Source organism: Cupressus sempervirens, chromosome 9 (assembly GCF_028749045.1).
Source record: "Cupressus sempervirens isolate cs-2001-9-10 chromosome 9, ASM2874904v1, whole genome shotgun sequence".
NCBI lineage: Eukaryota > Viridiplantae > Streptophyta > Pinopsida > Cupressales > Cupressaceae > Cupressus > Cupressus sempervirens.
The window spans coordinates 413142739-413164555 of NC_143126.1; the positions used below are offsets into that span (position 1 = coordinate 413142739).

General features: G+C 34.7%; 1 protein-coding gene across 2 annotated transcripts in view; it reads left to right on the forward strand.

Annotated features, from left to right (window-relative positions):
- The window catches only part of LOC149539057 (ARM repeat superfamily protein), a 373217-nt gene that overhangs the window by 192682 nt on the left and 158718 nt on the right, over positions 1–21817 (forward strand). For both annotated transcript variants that reach the window (XM_089800403.1, XM_089800404.1), the window contains exon 12: positions 15535–15615. In XM_089800403.1, the coding sequence (XP_089656529.1) occupies positions 15535–15615 (81 nt within the window). The remainder of the gene's footprint in view (positions 1–15534; positions 15616–21817) is intronic.

Genomic DNA, 21817 nt, shown 5'->3' on the forward strand with positions numbered 1-21817 from the left:
ATTACTGCTGTAAAATGCATTTTTGGTAGAGGGAGTGGGGTGTGTTGGGCAACATGGTTGAAATATCATTATACTTTTTTTTTTGTCTGTCTTTTATTACGTCACTGCAGTAATTCCTGCATACAGTTTTTCTGTGTTTTATATGACCACTAAAAACTAATATGGATTTCATTTGCATACGACCAAATGAAATAATCTAGAAGGTATCTAACAATTTTGGATTTTAATGTCCATACACAGTAAATTGACAGAAAACTTTCAGTCTTGATTCTATAATACATTTTGAATTTCCTCAATTTCTCAGATCATATGGATTACTTCTTTGGCTTCCACAAACAAAAGTGGTTATGCTTGAATTTGGTCTAATTTCTTTAAAAGATAAATGGGAATCTAAGTTTCATGAGAAAATTAGACTGTACCATTATAACATGCTCAGAATAATTTATCTTTTTAAATGCTTGTTATTTGAAATATGATTGGAGACAAATAGAATGGTATGCTGAATAATATAGTGAAGTGATGCAATTGAATGCCATTAGGGCATCTTTTGAGGAGTCACTTAGCTAGTTCAATTCCAGATTTTATTATTTCTTTCTAGAGATAATTTTTTGATAGAAATGTATGTAAATATTACTTTCACTTCAATTTACTAGGATATGGGTGCAAGGATTATGTGTATTTGTCCTCAAAAAAACAATACTTGTACTTTGAATTAAAATTTAAAATATTTGCACAGAAACTAAATTTTTAATGCACATAAAACATGGAATTGATATTGGTGACATTTAGAAGCTTCTGAATTTTTAAAAATAAATTAAAAGCTACACAAGTCAAGTTTAGAAATTATAAAAGCAACATGTATCATGAACCTTGAAGTTTAGACATCAATGGATGGTGTGATGAGCAGGAGCTAACTAAAATGGGTATTATGATGGAGGTTCCAAATCTGAGGAGATTGATCAAGAGGATGAACAAATCTTAGAAGAAGCATATGAGGAAGCGTCCTGGGACGATATTGAAGAGGATGAATTGTTGTTGGCCATTTTCATTGAACCTATGTTGTTGGGCACTTGTTTGGATTCTTGTGTGGCTCGAAGATGTCCTTAGGTGATAGACAAGCTTGCTTTCTGTTAAGAATTTGGCCTTCCCCTATTATTGGCCTCAACATCCCTCTCAACTATGTTATTTTCTCAAAGACATGTTAGGGATGCACTCATCTTAAATAGGTGGTGCCCTGATAGGGATGTTCTACACAAGCCTCCTCTTCTCTAGTGTGTTGAGGGCTGATTAGAAATGTTTTTTTGGGATTGTCATTGTTGGTCCTCAAGTTGGAAATGATATTGGTCTTGATCCTATCTTGTAAGAATCAATCCTCTCCCTTTCTCACTTTGTTGATGTTTTGTGAGAGGCGTTTTTTGAGTTTGCCTGTTGTTCTTGCATTGGATCAAATAAGGGTTTCCCTCCTAAAGAGGGGCTCACCATTTCTCTCCCTATTAATTAGGTTATGTGGGTGCTTTGTAAGCCCTCTCATCCCTTGCATGTGCTGCAAGAATGCAATAAAGATGCAATCTCTATTTAAGTACCAATTTCATTCCTTTCTTACATGATGTGGTTTTGCTTTGCCCTCCTTAGCACAACGATGTGACCTATGCCTCTTTTAGGGTTTTGTATTTCTCGTTGCATAGAGGTTTTGTGGTACAAATTCATATGTTATTGGAAGAATTTGAATATTAGTGAAACTTCGATGTTATTTGTAGTTGCTTGTCCAAATGCTGAATTGTTTTAGGCTTATAACAAGGTTCAAATTCGAGTTCAAGTTCGGCAACAATAAAATTTAGAGCATGTTCGTTAAAGTAAAAAAACATGAAACTCGCCTTGTACAAATTTAATTTTTAAAAATTAAATATAATATATGCACAAAAACATCAAGATAGTTTGATTTTATAAAACATTATAGATTGTAAACAAATAAACAAAATCACTAAATGTTATTAAAAATAAATAAATAATTTTTAAAATTTTTTTTTAACTATAAAATTTAAAAAGTTTAAAAATATTATTAATAGAGCAATACAAAAATATATTATTACATTAAAAAATACTAAATTTTTATTCTATTTAAAAAGCATATATTAAATATATTATTTTCCTTCGAGCAATATAAAAATACAAAATTGTTATTGATTTACTGTATGCTAGTCATCTAACGTCAAACCATGCTCCAAAGCAAGTTGTTTCGAGCTTCATATGTTGGTCATTCTTGTTGTAGTAATCTAGATTTAAAAGCTTGTACAATAGATGCAAGAGCCAGAACATGTCAAGACCAGAAAAGCTTTGGACAACGAATTCAAGAGCTTACTTTTATGTGGATGCATTTAGACCGCTACAAATGTCTTATGCCTTAGCCATAGTCGTGGAAAATGATGAAGGACCATCCTGGGTGCAAGGGCAATCTTGGATCACCCAAAAATATTTCTACTTCCAGTTTTGTGTTTCCAATAAGGGTTATTCCTATGTATAGTTGCTATTTGTGGGAGCTTTCTAATTTTAGAAAGTTGGTATTATGTGCTCAGATTGTTCTAATCTCATATCTGAGGGTTCATCTTGCACAAATCAGCCTACCAGATGAGTTTTATTATCATATTATACGCATTAGTGTAGTTAGTATAGATTTTCGATATGAATTTTGGCTATTCAAATTTCAGGTCTAGCAACGAAGGCCTGAATGGCTCTAAAATGAGGCAAAACATCGGTGGATGGATGCTTGCGCAATTACTCGCTGACGATCTTTAGCCGAGGATTTCAAAATGGGGTTATAATAGCCCATTGGGTCAACAGTTTGCTAGTTATGGTCTTCAAAAGTGGACCCATTCAAAAATGCAATTTTTAATTTGACTTGAGCGATCCTATGTAATAAAGTCTAATAAAATAATATAATATGAGGTTGGTCGCCCTCAAGGGTTAGGGCTTAATGTCAAGAACCTTCTTGGGTGGTGAAAAATGCCTATATAAGGAAGGCCTTTAGGTTATCCAGGGCAGTTCTGAGTGATAGTAGCAGCTTTGTCTTGTAGACTGTTGTAAGAAAGGGACCCATGTGGGTTTGCATATTGTATTTCTGTAATTCTGCATTTACAATGATAATAAGAAGCCCATATTTTGTTCTCTCAATTTGTGTTGTTCCTTTGTTGCTGTTGTGTGTTGTGGTATTAAGGGGAGCACCCTTCATAAAGTGGTATTAGAGCGATAGTTTATGAATGTGTAAACAGATCGTCGACTAGGATGCAAGTTGCACTAGAACTGTGGTTTGGGTTGAGTGTGTGGACAGGTTGCCAATTGCGATGCAATTTGCACTAGGGTTTCAATGGAAGTGCGAAAATTCCTCCATGACGAGAGTGTGGTGCTCGAGTTGTTACACTTGAGGTTCGATCCCTTTAGAGGAAATGCAAGCATTGCAAGAACATATGCGTAGAGGGACGAATCTCACTTGAAGAGATGATAATGAGAATGAAAGAGGACATTTTGATTTGGGGGAAGATGAAGTTTTGAACCTAGAAGAAGTAAAGATGTTTAGGACCCAAGCTTGGGGAAAGACCTAAATTTGAGATGCACACATTTTCGGGAAATCTTAACTTGGAGGAATTGATCAATTAGATATATGAAGTAGAAGAATACTTTGAGTATGAGGATATTGAAGATCCAGATATGGTTGACTGCCAAAGGCCAAATTGAAGGTCATGCAAAGATTTGGTGGGAGGAGATTCAATTGGAGTGAAATAGGAGAGGGAATGATAAAATCATCATGGGATTAGATGATAGATAAATTGTAGTGACAATTCATTCCCATGGATTATGAGTATACCAAAGAGTTCTACTGAGTTCTCATTAGAACCGGCCATGCTGAAGCTAATAAGGAGAAGTTGCCCGCCATATGAATTGGTTGAGACCAAGCATTTAGGAGGAGCTGAGTTTGGTTCGAATGACCAGTATTGAGGAGGCGTACTAGTTTTCCTAAGAGTTGAATAAAAGTTGAACAAAATGTTTGTTAAAAAAATAGCGGTAGAGGTCTCGGTGGAAGATTTGATGGATTGTCTTATGGAGGCCAAAATGATGATCAATAGAAGAAGGATGAGGCTAGTAGTAGCAATCAAAATTAGAGGGGAAACAACTGTTTCCATGAGCAAAATAATAGAGATCAAAAAGGAAGAGGAAGAGGGCATGGATCAGGTAGAGGAGGTTTTTGTGGAACTTATTTTCAGTGTGGAGAGGAAGGGCATATGGTATTTGAGTGTCAGCACCAAGGAAGGATTGATAGAAGAATTGAAGGCCAAGTCAGAGTTGAGCAAGTTGATGAAGATTGCAAATCCTCGCATTTTGAAGATCTTGAAAGAGAAGTCATAATTAACAAAAGAGTCTTGCTGAGTGGCGAGAATGAACATGATTAGAGGAGCTTTTTTTGCACCCAGAGAAAATGTGAAAATAACTGTTGTGATGTGATCATTGACGGTGGAAGCATTGACAATCGGGTGTCAGCAAAGATGGTCACGAAGATAAATCTCAAGATTCAAAAACATTCACGTCCATATCGTATTGCCTGGGTGCAGGATGACCGCAAGATCACAATCAAAGAATAGTGCCTAGTGAAGCTCAAGATTGGAAGCGTCCAAGATGAGATGCTTTGTGATATCATACCTTTGGACATATGTCATATGTTGGTGGGTAGGCTGTGGCAGTTTGACAAGCATGCTATACATGATGAGCGTGCAAATACCTATACTCTGACAAAGGATGAAGTGAAAGATAAGTTGAATCCATTGAAGGACAAAGAAGAAAAGGTGTGTAGTGCTGCCAGAATATGTTTTGGTTATCGAAAGCAGTTTTCTCGAGGGTATGAGGTGTGAGCATATGTGTTTTGCTATAACTCCAAAAGATGGTAAAGAGGTACCTATGGAAGGTACAAATTTGTTGGAAGAGTTTCCAGATATTGTGTCAGATAATGTACCTGATGGATTACCCTTAGTAAGGAAGATTAGTCACCACATGGACTTGATTCTAGGAGCCAGTGTACCAAACAAGGTAGCACACAGAATGACACCAACATAAAGTGAAGAGTTGAATATACAAGTTCATGAGTTGTTTAGAAAGGGTTGATTCGAGGGAGTTTGAGTCTTTATGTTGTATTAGAAGTATTAGCACCTAAGAAGAATAGAGAATGGAGGATGTGTACAAATTCTTGAGCTACCAACAAGATCACAATCAAGTACAGATTTCCATTTCCGCGGATGGATGATATTATGGACTGTTTGAGTGGAGCATTGTATTTCACAAAGATAGATCTGAAGAGTAGGTACCATCAGATTCGTAACAGAGAAGGAGATAAGTCGAAGATTGCTTTCAAGACAAGGGAAGAATTGTACAAGTGGTTAGTCATGCCTTTTGGGTTAAGTAATCCACACTTTCATGAGGCTCATGAATGAGGTACTGAAGGAGTTTTTGGGTAAGTTTGTTATTGTTTACCTAGATGATATTTTGATCTTTAGTTAGACATTGGAGGAGCATTTGATGCACACTCGGTTAGTCATGCCTTTTGGGTTTAACAAATCCATTGAGCGCTTTCGTGAGGCTCATCAATAAGGTACTGAAGGAGTTTCTAGGTAAGTCTTTTATTGTTTACCTAGATGATATTTTGATCTTTAGTTAGACATTGGAGGAGCATTTGATACACATTTGTAAGGTGTTTGATAAGTTAAGGGAAGAAAAGTTGCTGATAAATTTGAAGAAGTGTAGTTTTGTGAAGGAGTTGGTGTACATAGGATTTGTATTATCAACAAAAGGTCTGAAAATGGACCTTGAGAAAGCGACGGCTATCCTTGAACGACCTACTCTAAGGAGTGCAACAAAGGTAAGATCTTTTCATGAACTAGCTAGTTTTTATAGAAAATTTGTCAGAGGTTTTAGCAATATTTATGGACCCTTGACTGAAGTAATGAGAGGGAATAAGAAAGAATTTAAGTGGATAGTAGGAGCAAAGAAGAGTTATAATGTATTGAAACATAACGTTATGAAGCAGCCTATTTTAGCACTTCCAGATTTTAATAAGGTGTTTCAAGTAGACTGTGATGCTAGTGGTACTGCAATAGGAGTTGTTTTGAGCAAAGAAGGTAGATCTGTTGCTTATTTTAGTGAGAAATTGAATAATGCCAAAATAAAGTATTTTGTTTATGACTTGGAATTTTACGCTATAGTTCAGGTATTGAAGAAGTGGAGACACTATCTTCTTCCTAAGGAGTTTGTTTAGTATACTGATCATCAAGCTTTGCAATATTTGAGTAGTCAAGGAAAATTGAACCAAAGGCATTTGAAATGGGCTAAGTTTTTGCAGAGTTATACATTTGTTTTAAAATACTAGAGTATGAAGTCTAACAAAGTTGCAGATACTCTTAGTAGAAGACAACTTTTGCTGACAGAGATGCAAATTGATGTGGTTGGGTTCAAGGAACATAAAAATTTGAATCCAGAGGATCTTGATTTTGGTGAAGCTTGGAAAGCTTGTACAAAACATGTTACACTTGATAGGACAAAGTGATTGGGTTTCATAATCCAAGATGGTATGTTGTTCAAGGGAAGTTAATTGTGCATTCCTAGAAGTTCTATGAGAGAGAATCTCATGAAGGAGAAGCATAGTGGAAAATTGACTAGACACTTTGGTAGAGATAAAACCATTGCTTTGGTGCTAAGAATTATTATTTGCCATAGGTGTAGCAAGATGTCAAGAATTTTGTGTAGAGTTGTAGATTATGTCAGATGATGAAAGGATTGAAGCAAAATAGAGGGTTATATCGGCCATTACCTGTACCTGAGAAGCCATGGGAAGATGCTGGCATGAATTTTTTTCTTGGTTTACTAAGGACATAATGAGGGCATGATTCAATATTTGTTGTGGTTGATAGATTTTAAAAAGTGGCTTTTTTCTTAATGGCTTATTACATTCCCTGCAAGAAGACTACTAATGTTGTTCATGTGGTGAAGTTGTTTCAAAGAAGTGGTGAGACTACATGGTGTGCCAAAATGCCTAGTTTTTGATCGAGATACCAAGTTTTTTGGGTATTTCTGACATACATTGTGGAAGAAATTGGAGACATATTTGAACTTCAGTTCATCGCATTATCCATAGACTAATAGACAAAGAGAGGTAGTGAACCAAAGCTTGGGGAATTTACTGAGATGCTTGGTTGGGGATAACCTAAAAAGTTGGGATTTGATTTTACCATAGCAAAAATTTGCATACAATAATTCTGTCAATAGGAGTACTGGTAAATCATCATTGCAAGTTGTGTATGGGAGGAGTCCTAGAAATGCTTCTAAATTGAGGTATGGATAATGGAGAAGTAAGTAGTGTTGAAGTAGAAAATTTTGCTGAACATTTGAAGAACATCCATGAGGATGTGATGAAGCACATTACAAGGATGAATATACAGTATAAGGCTAAGGCAGATGAGAAAAGGAGTTATAGGGAATTTCAAATTGGAGATGAAGTCATAGTTGATTTGAGGAAGGCAAGATTTCCAATCGGTACATATAAGAAGCTAAAAATGAAGAAGTTTGGACCATGCAAAATATTGAAAAGGCATGATTCTTGAAAGGGCTATGAAGTAGAGTTGCCTGTTGAATTGAATATTTCACCAATATTTAACATTTCAGATTTGATAGAATATTATGAAGGAGGTGATGGAGATGAGGTTGTAGAAGCATGATGGAGTATTCTGGCATTTACTTTAGCTACAAAGGAGATTGAGGAGATATTAGATAGTCGTGTTGGTAGAAGCACAAGGAACAAAACCTATGGAGAATATTTAGTCAAATGGGCTAGTGGAGGATTCATCATGCCTAGTTCTAATCTTCTCCTTTCCTCTCCTTTGTCTATCAGTTTGCAAATGCTCCCACCATAGCGAAGCATGACCTTTCAACCTAGTAATTGCAATCTTGACCTTTATATTATCAAGAGTGTTTTCATACTCAAAGAACTTCTCCAGATTTGAGACCCAATCTAACACAACATTGGTATCCAATTTTCCATCATAAGGAACATATTCTACTACTTGACCGTTTTGGTTTTCCTCTGACTACTTGAGGCGTGACAGGGTTACTTCTCAAATTACCCTAGGTGTCTGATGCAAGAGCATCCTGGGCGTAAGGGCAATCTTGCATCACCCAAAAGTATTTCTACTTCTAGTTTTCCAGTTTTGTGTTTCCAATAAGGGTTGTTCCTATGTAGAGTTGCTTTTTGTGGGAGCTTGCTAATTTTAGTAAGTTGGTATTATGTGCTCAGATTGTTCTAATCTCATATGTGGGGTTTCATCTTGGATATATCAACCTGCTAGATGAGTTTTGTTGTCATATCATATATATTATGCAATTATTGTAGATTTTCTGTATGGATTTTGGCTATCGAAATTTACGGTCTAGCAACAAAGACCTAAATGGTTCCAAAATGAAGCAAAACCTTAGCTGATTGACGCTTGCACAATTATCTACTGTAAATCTTTAGTCGAGGATTCCAAAAGGGGGTTATAATAGCCCATCGGGTCAATGATTTGCTAGTTATGGTCTTTAGAAGTGGACCCATCAGAAAATGTAGTTTGATATTTGAGTTGAGTGGTCGTATGTAATAAAATAATATAATATAAGGTTTGTCGGCCTCAAGCGTTAGGGTTTAGTGTCTAGAACCTTCTCGGATGGTGAAAAATGCCTATATAAGGAAGGCCCGTAGGTTATCTAGGGAAGTTGTGGGTGGTAGTCACAACTCTATTTTGCAGATTGTTGTAAGGAAGGTGCCCATGTGAGTTTGCATATTGTAATTCTGTAATTATGCATTTGCGGCAATAATAAGAAGCCTACATTTGTTCTCTCAATTTGTGTTGTTTCTTTGTTTCTATTGTGTGTTGTGGTATTAAGGGGAGCACCCTTGATTAGAAAATTCCTTTTCAACTTGTTACAGCTGTAGAAAATTCCTTTCCAACTAGCCATTGCAGTAGAAATTGTAATGTCCCCATGTTAGTAGGCTTTTGTAGCTGAGTTTAGTCAGTTCATCATTGCAACACCCATGAGGTGACATCGTGATTTGAGGGTCTTTGCTGATTGACTTGCTATTTATAGTAAGCCAGTTGTGGGCAATTCCTATTTTTAGTAGTGCAATTGAGGCACTAGGTGGTTTGGCTTCTTCAATAATTGATTGGGTTAATTCATGGAGCTCTATATTATAAGTTGTTTATTAAGATTATCTTAATAAATGACTTTATCATTTAAGTGTTATAATTTGATGGTGTGTTGAAGAAGCCTCCTAAGTGAAAAGTGTCTTCATGAGGCTATGTGTTTGAGAGTTATTTATTTAAACTAGTTGATGGAAGATTCTAATTAAAAGGTGTATTGGAGAAGCCAAGCTGCATTATAAAAGAGCCTTCATGAAGAAAATAGATTTGTTCTTGTTTGTTGCTTTTGATATATTTGCTTGTGAGGGTTTGAGTTTATTGAATTTCTTGAGGACTAATTCCTCTTGAATTGTGCATCAATTATTTCTGCTGTAAAGAAATTGAATCAGTGTTCTAAGTCTGATTATGCACTCAATCTCACTGCTGTTGTATAGTGAATTGAGCATTTGTTTCAATCTGAATTCCATATCAAATTTGAGGATTTGTGGTGTATGGTGTTGGAAGATTCTCTATCTGTCTGATTCCACATTTCTCGTCTGTGCAATATTTCTAGTCACTGTTTTGGTTGGGTAATTGGTTTTGTTGGTAAAATTATAAAACAGCCGACGGGTAGATTAGCATGTAGTCGGTAATTGTTATGTAGCCGACGGGCCCCTTCGGGAAGGTTCTTCGGAAAGGTATATGTACACCATCCGAGATCATTGTAATCATCATTGTACGCACTATGTAATCTCTTCGGCAAATATGTGAATAATAAAACGAGTACTGCTATGTTACATGTTCTTGTCTATTATCTGTATGCAATACACCATTTACCCCATACGGTAAACATAAGTCATCTCTAGACGACATTTGGCTGCGATCACCTTTAGCATGCAGCAATCACATCTGGGAGCTGCAATCACATCTATTGTGAGCTAGTAGTCATTGGAAAGGGTCGCGGTTACAAGCAATTAGGCTGCGATCAAATTCTTAAGGCCTGCAATCAATGTTGTGTGGTAACGCTTGGGGTTTTGGTGTTATATTTTTGACGCAAGCATCTGTATATCTTGTTGTCATATGCAGCTGCATTGTGGCGTTCAGTGCTGCTGTTTCTTGGCACCAACTACACATACATTAGTGTTGAATTATCCCTGCTATCGACTTCACTCTCAGGCAGATTATTGGGTTGGTGTTCAGTGTTTGCTACTTGGAGTTGTTGAAAGAAGTGGATTTCATACTGTCTGCTTCAACTGATTTCTACATACAGATTTCCCTAAATTTATTGTAAATTTTCTTGAGTAATTAAGCAATTAAAATACAACTCTAAATTGCTATACTAAATTAAATTGCAAGGAAATTGAGGATTTGAGCAAAGCTATTAGTTTGCATTCAATTTCAGTATTGCTTATACCATAGAAATTCCAAACATCATATATCTTGGAAAAACAAAATATTGCAAAGCCAAGAAAAACGAAAAAAAAAAACATACATATTCTTCAGCATAGCTAGCGTGAGCCACCAGGGCTTTTACTGAAAATTTCTCTTCAATACACGCCAGCAAACTTTAGACGAATTTCAATGAATTTGATTAACTTTTCACAAATTTGCTGAATTCCAGACTGTAAGCCGAAAATCTGGCAAACCTTGTGACATAGGTTTTAGGTGTAGTTGAAAATCTTGGACTCAACAATAACCTAGTAGGCCAAATGTTTTTAGATACTAGAGACTCAACAAAAATTCAGGATTTTATTGAACATTTTACTCATAAATTTTTAAAAATAAGCACACATTACTAAATTTGTTATGCATATAACTAATTTCTAGCATATATAAATCACAATTATAATTTAATACATACTATGGACTAAAAACAAGTTCAACTCTAAACGAGTTTAATGCCACTTCCATTAGCCATGCCAGATGTAAAGCTGCCTCATCTAAATAGATTTTTGGCTTGTTTTGTTAAAAAAATGCCTAACTAAGCACACACAAGAGTTGCATCACAATTATGCATTACCGTCTCATTGTAAACAAGTTTTTTATTTGATAGATTCCAATAACTAAGGGGGATTTGGGACTCTAGGCTCCAATGATATTGACGGGTAGTGACCCTCACGGTGGTTTGAGGACAGCATCCCTAATGGTTTCAAGGGGCAGCGTCCCCTTGTGGGGGTGTGATAGGTTTATGAAACTTCAACCACCAACAAACGTCATGTTTTCTTAACTACAAGCAAGGAAAGCTAAATTACTGGCTTGGAGGAGTTTTTAATACAATACTCACAATTGTTTGCATATAGTTGCAAGTTTTCAAGGATACAATTGTCATGAGTTTTTCAAACACTCGTGGCCATTAATTTGCTTTAAATTTTGACTTGGAATTACTTGCGAATCAGAAGAGTATTTGGCATTTTTTAAACTATGAAACTTTCAGGTATACCCTGTGTTACAACCCTGTTAAATGGTCACCTCTTGTTCTCGCTTAAAAACCTGGAGAACTATTCAAGAGTTCTACAAGGAGTTCCTTGGTTTTTCAGTACAGTGTATCTTCATTTCCAAATATGAACTATTATATTTGGTGCTACCAAAGTAACACAACTTCTATTTAGGTTCATTTCCTTGAGCTCCCTCTATTATTTTGGTATGAAAGTGTCATCTAAGGTATAACTAATGCTATTGGTCAATGGTTTGCCTTGTTAGAAAATCTTGTTAAAGATTATATTATGCTAGATTTTATGTTTCTATTGAAATTAATAAGCTTTTACCTAGCAATATAACATTGTGCTTCAAGTTTGGTTTTTGGGAATAGGAAACTCACAAAGCCTTCTTTGCCACTTTTTCATCGTGAGAAGGGGCACTATAGGTTGAGGTGTAATGGTTTGGTTTTGGATCCCCTTGGACCTTGTTTTAGCGAAATCTTGCAGATTGAGACATGTCTTAAGCCTTTGGACTATGGAAAGGTGTTGAATACTGATATGAAGAACCTCAACAACTAGGGAAGAGGTTTCTGCAAGTTTAAATAATTGTGTTTGAGAGCCCCTTGGCCAAAGTTTCGCCTTTGAAGTTGGCAAGAGTTTCCCTTTTGGTCTTTCTTCTCGTTAGAGCCCTTTGGTGAGTTTTGGATTCAAATTGCCTTTAGTATTTATTTGGCATACTTGTTTGGCTGCTTTTGCAGCTGGTTGTCGGTGATAAAAGTGAATAAGCAAGATTATTGTATGGAAAAGAATATTGCTAGACAAGATAGTTATCAAGATAGTGATGTCAAAGTGAAATAAGAATAATTTATTTTATGCTAATTTCATTGAAGAGAAATGGTAAGATAGCAAGCCGATGTAAAGATGTTTATGTTAAACTAAAGATATAAACATAATGATTATACATATTTTTCCGACATCCTTGAAAATAAATCCCATGTATAAAAAAGTAGTGAAGAATGAACATAAATATCTACTAAGAGAAGTAATGATATTCTATGATAAAGATCAGCAATTCCTTGATAAGGATGGAATTATGCTGTGCTGAAATTAATATGAAGATAGCAACTTCAAAACAAGGACAACAATTAAGTTTGTGAAATTGTAGTGATTTCATTGGGCAATGGTTAATAATAGAGGGGGTTGATTATGTTTTAAAAACAGTAATTAATATACTCTATAAGCAGTGCTTATGTTATGGAAAGGCAGAGACTATTGAAAGGAAATAATTCCGTGTTCATATTGAAAGATGGTACTCAAGTTAGAGTAATTATCATTCCCAAGCTGAGCACATGAGGCAGAAAACAATTAGTTAATTAGCAGCAATAAAATTTAACATGTAGCACTCATGTCTGAGGATGTCTCCATATCGAAGTCATATTAGTTAAGACAACGATTCTAAAGGCAGCAGTTACTTAAAGATAGAAATTATATTAGAAGATTTAGGATTCTTCTAAAGGATATTTCTTTTCATAAGAAACAATAATGATTTGAAATTGCAAAATGGAAGGATAGAAGTGAGAGGAGCGGTGTGAGTAAGAACATAGAAATTAGAATAGAAAGAAGAGGTTTAAGAGAAGTAAGTTGGTGGTGATGAAATATACAAGGGGCAGATCACTGAAGCACTCATGTAGCACTCATGTCTGAGGATGTCTCCGTAGCACTCATGTCTGAGGAGCACTCATGTCTGAGGATGTCTCCGTATCGAAGTCATATTAGTTAAGACAAGGATTCTAAAGGCAGCAGTTACTTAAAGATAGAAATTATATTAGAAGATTTAGGATTCTTCTAAAGGATATTTCTTTTCATAAGAAACAATAATGATTTGAAGTTGCAAAATGGAAGGATAGAAGTGAGAGGAGCAGTGTGAGTAAGAACATAGAAATTAGAATAGAAAGAAGAGGTTTAAGAGAAGTAAGTTGGTGGTGACGAAATATACAAGGGGCAGATCACTGAAGAAGAATCAGTATGAAGCAATAAAGCAAATTAATTGAAATATGTGTGAGACTAAAGAAGTCATCAAACTTCTGAATAAAAGAAAAACCTTTATGATGAATATATATTAAGAGAATAAAGACAGTAATTAAGTTAATATGCAGACTCAATGGTAACGAGCATGACCATTTGAAGGGTTGTATCTTTTTGAAGAGCTGCATCCTTTTGTGAAGGTATTAAGATCTTGAGAAAAGAGGGTGGTGAATAAGGAAGAGAATCAAATATACACATGGTCACTGAGGAGCCATTAGTAAATATCATTTGCAGAGAAGCCCAATGTTGAAGACTTTCGGAAGAGGGCTTCATGCAAAGGAAAAGAAGAATTTGGAATAGTTTTCTGTGAAGTTTTTATGGCAGTTTTATATGAAGATACTAATCAGATTTGTGGCAGATTTGTTGGCAGCATTATAGCTGTTTTGTGAAAAGGATTGTAGCAGTTTGAAGAAGAGAACGAGGGGTGGCTGCCTCTAGGTGCTCACAAAGTGAATGTAGGGGGTCGGTGCCTCTAGTAAGTTGATGCTTACAATTTTAGAAGTGGGAGCTTTTAGTGGGTTGGTGCTTACAAATTTTGTAAAAGAAGAATTATATAAGAAGTATTAATTTGTGGTGGTTTTTCCCATTTGGGTTTCGACGTAAAACATTGTGTTATTGTGTTCTTATGTACATTATTGATGAAATCTAGTAACGAATACTATTATGCTTGATAAAGTTAAAATTGGTGAAATCATTGTTATACTGATTCACCTCTCTTGTCGTGGTGTGGTTCCAAAAATTGTCATCAAATTTCAGCATTTATTGTGTTTTTCTAATCATCAATTGTCTTGGACATATCACCTGTGTGATTGTTGCCAATTGCCAGTTGCCACTTCAACTTGGTATCCATATCTAGTAAGCAACCCCTAAATAGTCATGTGAGCTAAGCACCATTTCCATATACTATATTTGTATTCGTTGTCCCAATGAGAGAGGAAACTAACATTTTAACTGTAAGCCAAATAGTGGTGACAAATATTAAATTTGGCTAATTTTGTTTAGAATCCAAATCTTGTACGAGACTTATGTTATTCACTACAAGCCTAGTAACAATGAAGTGTATCAATAATATATGGGTGGTTTAAAGTTAAAAAATGGAGAAAATTCCATACTACAACCACAAACTATCTAACAACCTTGGGTAGCAAGCAAACAAGAAGAAGATTGTCAGTAGGGTATTTGTTTTGTATGTATTGTCCAAAAGCCCACCCATAATAGATGCTCATTGGATTTGAGCATGTTCATATTTTTTTGTCAATTCATCTTTGTGACACAATAATTATATTTTTTTTCACATACAAGTTTACAACATATTAGTATGCAGACATTGCTAATTAGTGTCTTAAATATTAATTTGTGAATAGCATTGAAGATGTTTTAGGATATGAATATAAATTTGTTTGGATTGATATTGAAATAGCAAGAGTTGCATATGCATTGTGCTGCTAGGACATATACAATTTTTATTAAAAACATAGATTCTGATTGAGTTAATAGACTTTCCTTGAAAATAATATTAGTATAGATATTGTATGCAGTCACACTAGTAATGATGTTTTGGCACACTGAGTGTGAATGATGTGTAGATGCTTTGCATGTTCAACCTTTTGCAATGAATGCTTTAAGTAATTTGAAATTTTGAAAGATTCAAGGGATGGTAGTTATTTATTTGATTACAAGTTTTAAAAGTAGCTGCTGATATACTTGCAATTTTAAATGATATAGTTCTTAATCTTGAATTACTTTTCTTTTAAGTTTCTTCCATGATTGCTACTGAATGCTTTCCTTGCTTCTACAATGCCATATGATATTAACAAGGAACGTTATTAAATTTTGTTACCACCTAGTTGTTTGCTGGAGCATTGAGACCACCAGAAGCTGCAATCCCATGGCAAGATATAGAAGCAAAAGTTTTTGTGCTTAATGTGGTAAGAATTGTATTTCCTTGCAATATGGAACTTAGTAGATATTTATGTTTGCATTAAGTATGGAATGATGAAAATATTGCAGGGTTTTGTCTCTTCAAAATGTAGTTTATTTTCTTAATTTAGATTTAGTTTTCCATTATATTTTACGTTCACAAATTTGTAGTTGAGGATTCTATCTGTTTTTATCTTTTCAAGTATTAAAATCTCTGCTTAGTGTTTTTAGCTTGAGTAAAATCCGGAGTTGAGCAACGATTGACATAGAACCCATGTTTTCCATACAACTCATGCATTTATGTTATTATTTCCTAATTATTCTGAACTATATATGTTATAAGCAAGTGGCATGGATGACAGCAGGTTGCTTTCAATTCCACAATAGTTTTCTTATGTTATAATATTCAAAATCCAAAGACAAAACTTACTGAGGGTTGCTTTATGTAAGAGGATGGCTTTAGATGTACTGTGGCTTTTGTTTTGTAGAACTTTGAGATTACACCATCCGTTATACTTTAGCTTGACTTTGGTGTGTGTATCTGTGCTATTGTCTTTTTAGTATCCTGGCTGGTTTTGCTTGTGCTATTTTCTGATTGCAATGTATATGGATAGATTGAAAGGGGTAAATGAAACATCTCATTCACTAATGCGTAAATTGCATAAAATCCATATCTAACCCAAAATTGAGAATATATTGCAGACTTAGATCATAACCTTTCACAGCATTGTTGAGATGTTCTTGAACAATCTGCCTATGAAAAATTTCACACAAATAAAATATTTTTCTGCAATTGTCTTATTCTGTACCATTGTTTGCGTTATTTCAGACAGTTCAGAAGCAGAAACAAACACAAATTTATAATATTATACCAATTGGATTACAGATGCTAATAGTTTAATTTATTTTACTTCAACAATTGAAAGATTACAAATATTTCCAAATCTTAACAACCTTATATGTAAGGAGGAACTATCATGTCCCAGGAAGCATCTGCCAACTAGCAGCAGGTTTGAAAAATCTTTTCACAGGTAAACTGTACAGTGTATTGTGTTGGGTGGATATATTGCAACCGACAGTTTGTTAGAATCTAGTTGCAAAATAGGATGACCAACAACAGCATATAAGACAGTCTCTCCTACCTTTAAGGGATGGCTTCCCCTTCTCACCATTCCTTCGATCAACTCAAGGTAAACGAGAAGTTGAGAGATTTTGTAAAAGGTGTTACCAATATTCTTTCCTCTTAACTTTCAGTAAAGAATCCACTTTACCCACGGAACAAGTAATGGGCAAGATGAATTTTTTAACTACATTGGTATCTTTTAGCGGGAAATGGTGATACCGATAAATTCATACTAACTCAGGCTGATTGAAAGCATACCAGTTTGGCTCTAAGTCCCGATTTAACCTATTTCATAAGAATAGCCTGTACCATTGGGGCACAAAGACTTGAAGAAGTAGGGAATTCTAAATATTTTTTGTGAATTGAGAAGGTAAAAGCTTCTAGTCTATATATTAACACAATCGTTCCCAATCAAAGGATAGGCTTTGATTGTTTCTTAATTCTTTATGCTCAACTATTTAAACCATACATCAATAACACCAATCAAAGAAGACAAATGCAAATTATATTCAAAGCTTCCAATTTGCATTATCACTATTGCATTCAATTAAAGTTTCAAATCCAATTGCTTCTTTGTATTCACTTTTCATCAAAATAGTACTACACAATCAAAGTTATGCTTGCACAATTCCTCAGAGCTATCTTGCATGCAATAAAAGATTATTTTTACAATGAGAAGGGCACTTCTTATATAGGAAGAGAAGGGCACTTCTTATATAGAAGTGAAAAAAATGACGAAAAAGTTAGAGCAACTCAACCACCTTGACCTAGTTAGACTAGGTGAGAAGAATTATTGGATTACATGTCATGAAGACATGCAATCGAATTACATGCATTTGAATTTTATGCGATCGGATTACATGCAATCCATCTTTTGCATCTTCAAAGTTGGAAAGCACTTGAAGAAAATGTTGAAACTACTGATTCTGAATGAATCACTTCTGTAGACTATCAACAAAAGCCTTGTTCTTCGTGATGATCTCGGGATTGGGGATTCCTATATTCTGCACCACAACATTCTCTTTGATGAGTTTCTAGTTGTCATTTGAAATCTTGATGTAAGCAAGCTTTTTCTTGTTCGAGTTGTCGTGAATTCTCCTTTGTAGATTCGCACATTATGGAGTTCCTGACACTTTGGAAACCTTCTCGATGGTGTCAAAGGTAAACTTAGAGCAACTTTGCATCAATATCTTCAATTGATCTCTCTCTCTCTCTCTCTCTCTCTCTCGTTTTCTTCTTTTATAAATCAAAGTACTTTGGAGCATTTATACACGAACTCAACCTCTAAGGAAGCCATTGCCGAAAGTGGAGATCAAATGAATGTCACTTCTTTAGATCCAAAGCATATCTTCTTGACAGGATGTCTTCGTTCTTTGAGGAAATTCTGACATATCTTGAAGAGTGTGCCGCAACATGATGATGAGAACATCTTCCAATTAGATTGAGTCCTTGAGAACTTTGGGATTTGAGTTATAATGACGGATCTTATAAAGAACAAGGTGTGTGGAGTATTGATTAGATACTCATGGAATACGTGATGGCAAGAAATGAATTGAAAATCATATTGATTTGGACAAAAAGGGCCAAAATCAGATTTAGAAGGATGGATTGCATGTAGGCAAGGATGGGCTTTTGTTTGTATGACCAAGAATGCAAATTGGATGCATAGAAATGTGTTTAAAATGCAACTTTGGTATTTAGAAGTGTAACTTTTAGCAAAATCTGATTCCTAAGTTGCCGGTTTAGATTCGGGTACTGAATCAGGTTCTAGATTTGGGTTCAAATTTATTATTTGGGGTTGGGTTTGAATTCGTTTTGGGTTAGTCCTTAGAAGAATATTTGTTTATATGTGTGTGTGTGTGTGTGTGTGTGTACATAAATGCAGCAGCAAACAAGTTCATATACCCCTATGCTAGTATTAAAACAACCTAGCAAAATACACCACCTAATCAATGTTTCAGTTCAAAAAGAATATATCAACATTAATTTTCAGCCATCATTGATCAAATATCATCAAAAACCATCAAGTAAATCATCATCATTTTGTTGTTGCAAATTACAAGCTAGAAAAAAGTAAGTTCCACACATTAACTATCATACTAGACGATTCAGAGAAAGCAGCTTTGAATCAGACTGCATAAAGCCAAGGAAGAGGCTTTGGATCTAGAATTATCCATGATAAAGATCTTTAGATTTTGATCAGTCCATAGTTTTCTATACATATTAGCCTATATGCACAAATTATGGTATTACATACATTCCATAATTGACGCTTAGCACTTTTATACATCTCGATTCCTCTTCTCAAGTAGCATTAATTCAAATTATATATAAGTATTAATTTGAGAGTAATTTGGTGAAAAGTCTTTTTGAAAAAGTAAACAAAAGGCTGTATTTCAACCAAATTCTTTCAAAATTCTCCAAAATTTTGTCCGGGCTCCTTTGCTGGTAACCAAAGTTGCTTAAAAGTCCTCTGATGTCTGCTACGGTTCTTCTCAGAGAATTCAAATTTGATCTCTACAGCAAACTTTTGACAAAATCTGACAAGGACCAAACTTTTGAGAGAATTGAACCAAGAATTCCTAGGTCCAAGGGAGAATCCGGTAACTTGGTCAGATTCTCTAGAGGTAATTACATGTGGTAAAAATTGATTATTTTTACTTGAGGTAAACATGTAATTGGTTTAGAGGATGTAATTTCATGTGTTGGAAGATAGATGAAGTATGGATTGGCATGAAAGGTGAAAGAATGTAGATGCACTTACATTCTTGGATAGGATTCTTCAACTTTTTTCCAAAAAGAAAAGAAAGGAAGCAACAAACAAGCAAGTAAAACTACAAGCAAAACAAAAACATACCTTTTTCTATTGACTCAAACATAAACTTCAAGATATTCTTCTACATGCAAATTCGTTTTTAGAATTTGAAGAATTTTCAAACATTTGAAATGAGAAGATTTCATCATATTTAAAGAAAATATGCAAAAGATATGGCATGCCTTTAAACAAATGGACATAGATGAGCCAAATACTGCAACATAATAGTAAACTAATCAAGAAACACAAGCGAAGTTGAAATCTTCTACTTACTTGGAGCTCTAAGAGCCAAATGTGGAGGAAAGAGAAGTTGAAATGAAAGAATCTTCTCCAAAATCGGACTCTCCAAGTGTATTTGCATGCAACAACGCAATAGCTTTTGACCATTTGCAACTTTGCAAATGGAGGTCAAATACATGGACATTTTTGCATATGGAAGGCAAAATGCAAGTTAGTTCTTGAGGCGTTTTTGATAAAAATGTGGCCTCTAAATGCCAAAACATGGATTGTTTTTGAAAAGAAAGGGAAAAAAACATGATTTCAAATACTAAAATGAGCTTCCAAATGCAAAAATGTGCCCTTATTGATGGATCGTTTGAGCTGGAAATGTATTTTTGGGTGTTTTTTAGCAAAAACGTGCCCTTGGATTGTCAAATCTTGAGGTATTTTTGAGGGAAATGCTGAAAAACATGGTCTCCAACTTCATTTGCTTGAGTTCCCTTGCATGGTCAGACTCTTCAGATGCAAAGATATGTATTACTTTCCCTTGAAAAGCCAATGTCTTGGCTGTAGATGCATTATCAGACTTTAAATATGCAATGACATGGTTTATTTTTCAATGAATTGTCAATGTTTGGGCTTGGGAAACCAAGTCAGATTCTCAAGATGCAATGGCATAAGTTATTTTGTCATTGTATATGCATATTTGATGTTGGTCGGACTCTTCAAGGGTGTTTACATGCAACGCCCAGCAAGGAAAAGGCAAGTCAGACTCTCTAAATGCAAAGACATAAGTTATTTTTCAATGTAAATGGTCTTTACATGCAAGTCAAACATTCCAAGGCCCATTACATGTTAACACATTGGCTGAAAATGCATTTCACATGCAAGTTGTTTCTAGGAAGGTGATTGCATGTGTTAAAAACTCACTTTTTTATTTTCCTAAGTCCACAAATTGCTTTCCTAGTGCAAATCAGACTCTCAAAGTGCTATTACATGTACACTTGTTTGCATGTAGAGGGAAGTTTACATCTAAATGGACTCTTAGAAGTCCATTACATATTTAAAATATGCACTTTCAAGCCAAAATCGAACTTTAAATATGCATTTGCATGAAAACATGTAAAAATGACATGGTATTGAATTTGCACAACTTAAGTGACCAATTAAGCACATGTCTAAATGATTTATGAGTTAATATTACTTAAAGGGGTCAAATATAATATTTTGTCTATATAGTTTACATATCATGTGCAAATTTATTCAAAAAGTAATATTTAATATAAATGCTTTAAAATAAAACATAAAGTAAAACTCAACATTAAATTAGAACTATATAGTGATAAAGTCACTAAGTGAAAAAATGAAAAGCAACTCAACATGAATATATAACATAAAGTTCACTATAGTCACTTTAAGTAATAAAGTAACTTGAAAACATAACACCGTCATTTTAAATTATATTTTTTTAAAAGTGTATCTCAACATTAAAATATAACATTGATATTTTAAATGTGTGATTGTGCCTGGAGAGTCCACTTTTTGGGCACTTGAATGGTCATATCTTTTGAGTACTAAGTCCGATTAAGCCCTAAGATATATTGAATCAAAGGGAAAGCTAAAAGCAAGAGATTAGACGAAACAAATCGACTAGAATCAGCTAAACACACATTCAAAATCCCTAGGAAGGATGTTGAAGGCTGAAAAATCAAGCGTAGGTGTAATAAAATGAAAAACAAAAAAGGCCTTGACAAAAGCCTTTAGTAAAAGGATTCATTATGCAAATTGAGGTTGATTGGTTGATCAATGTTGGCCAATTAAATAATGTATTATCTTAGAGAAATGTGAAACTAAGTTGAAAAAGTTTTGTAGTGTTACCTACATTTTGTGGTGACAAAATGTAGGACAACATTTTGAAGAGAGGCAATTACAATGCCTATGTTGGATAGGTGCTAGTAATTGTAAGTTAAAGAAAAACATTGATCAACTCCAAACCTTATCAATCAAAGTTCTACAGCTTTGAGAACAATCGCCATGCCCATAATTGATGCTC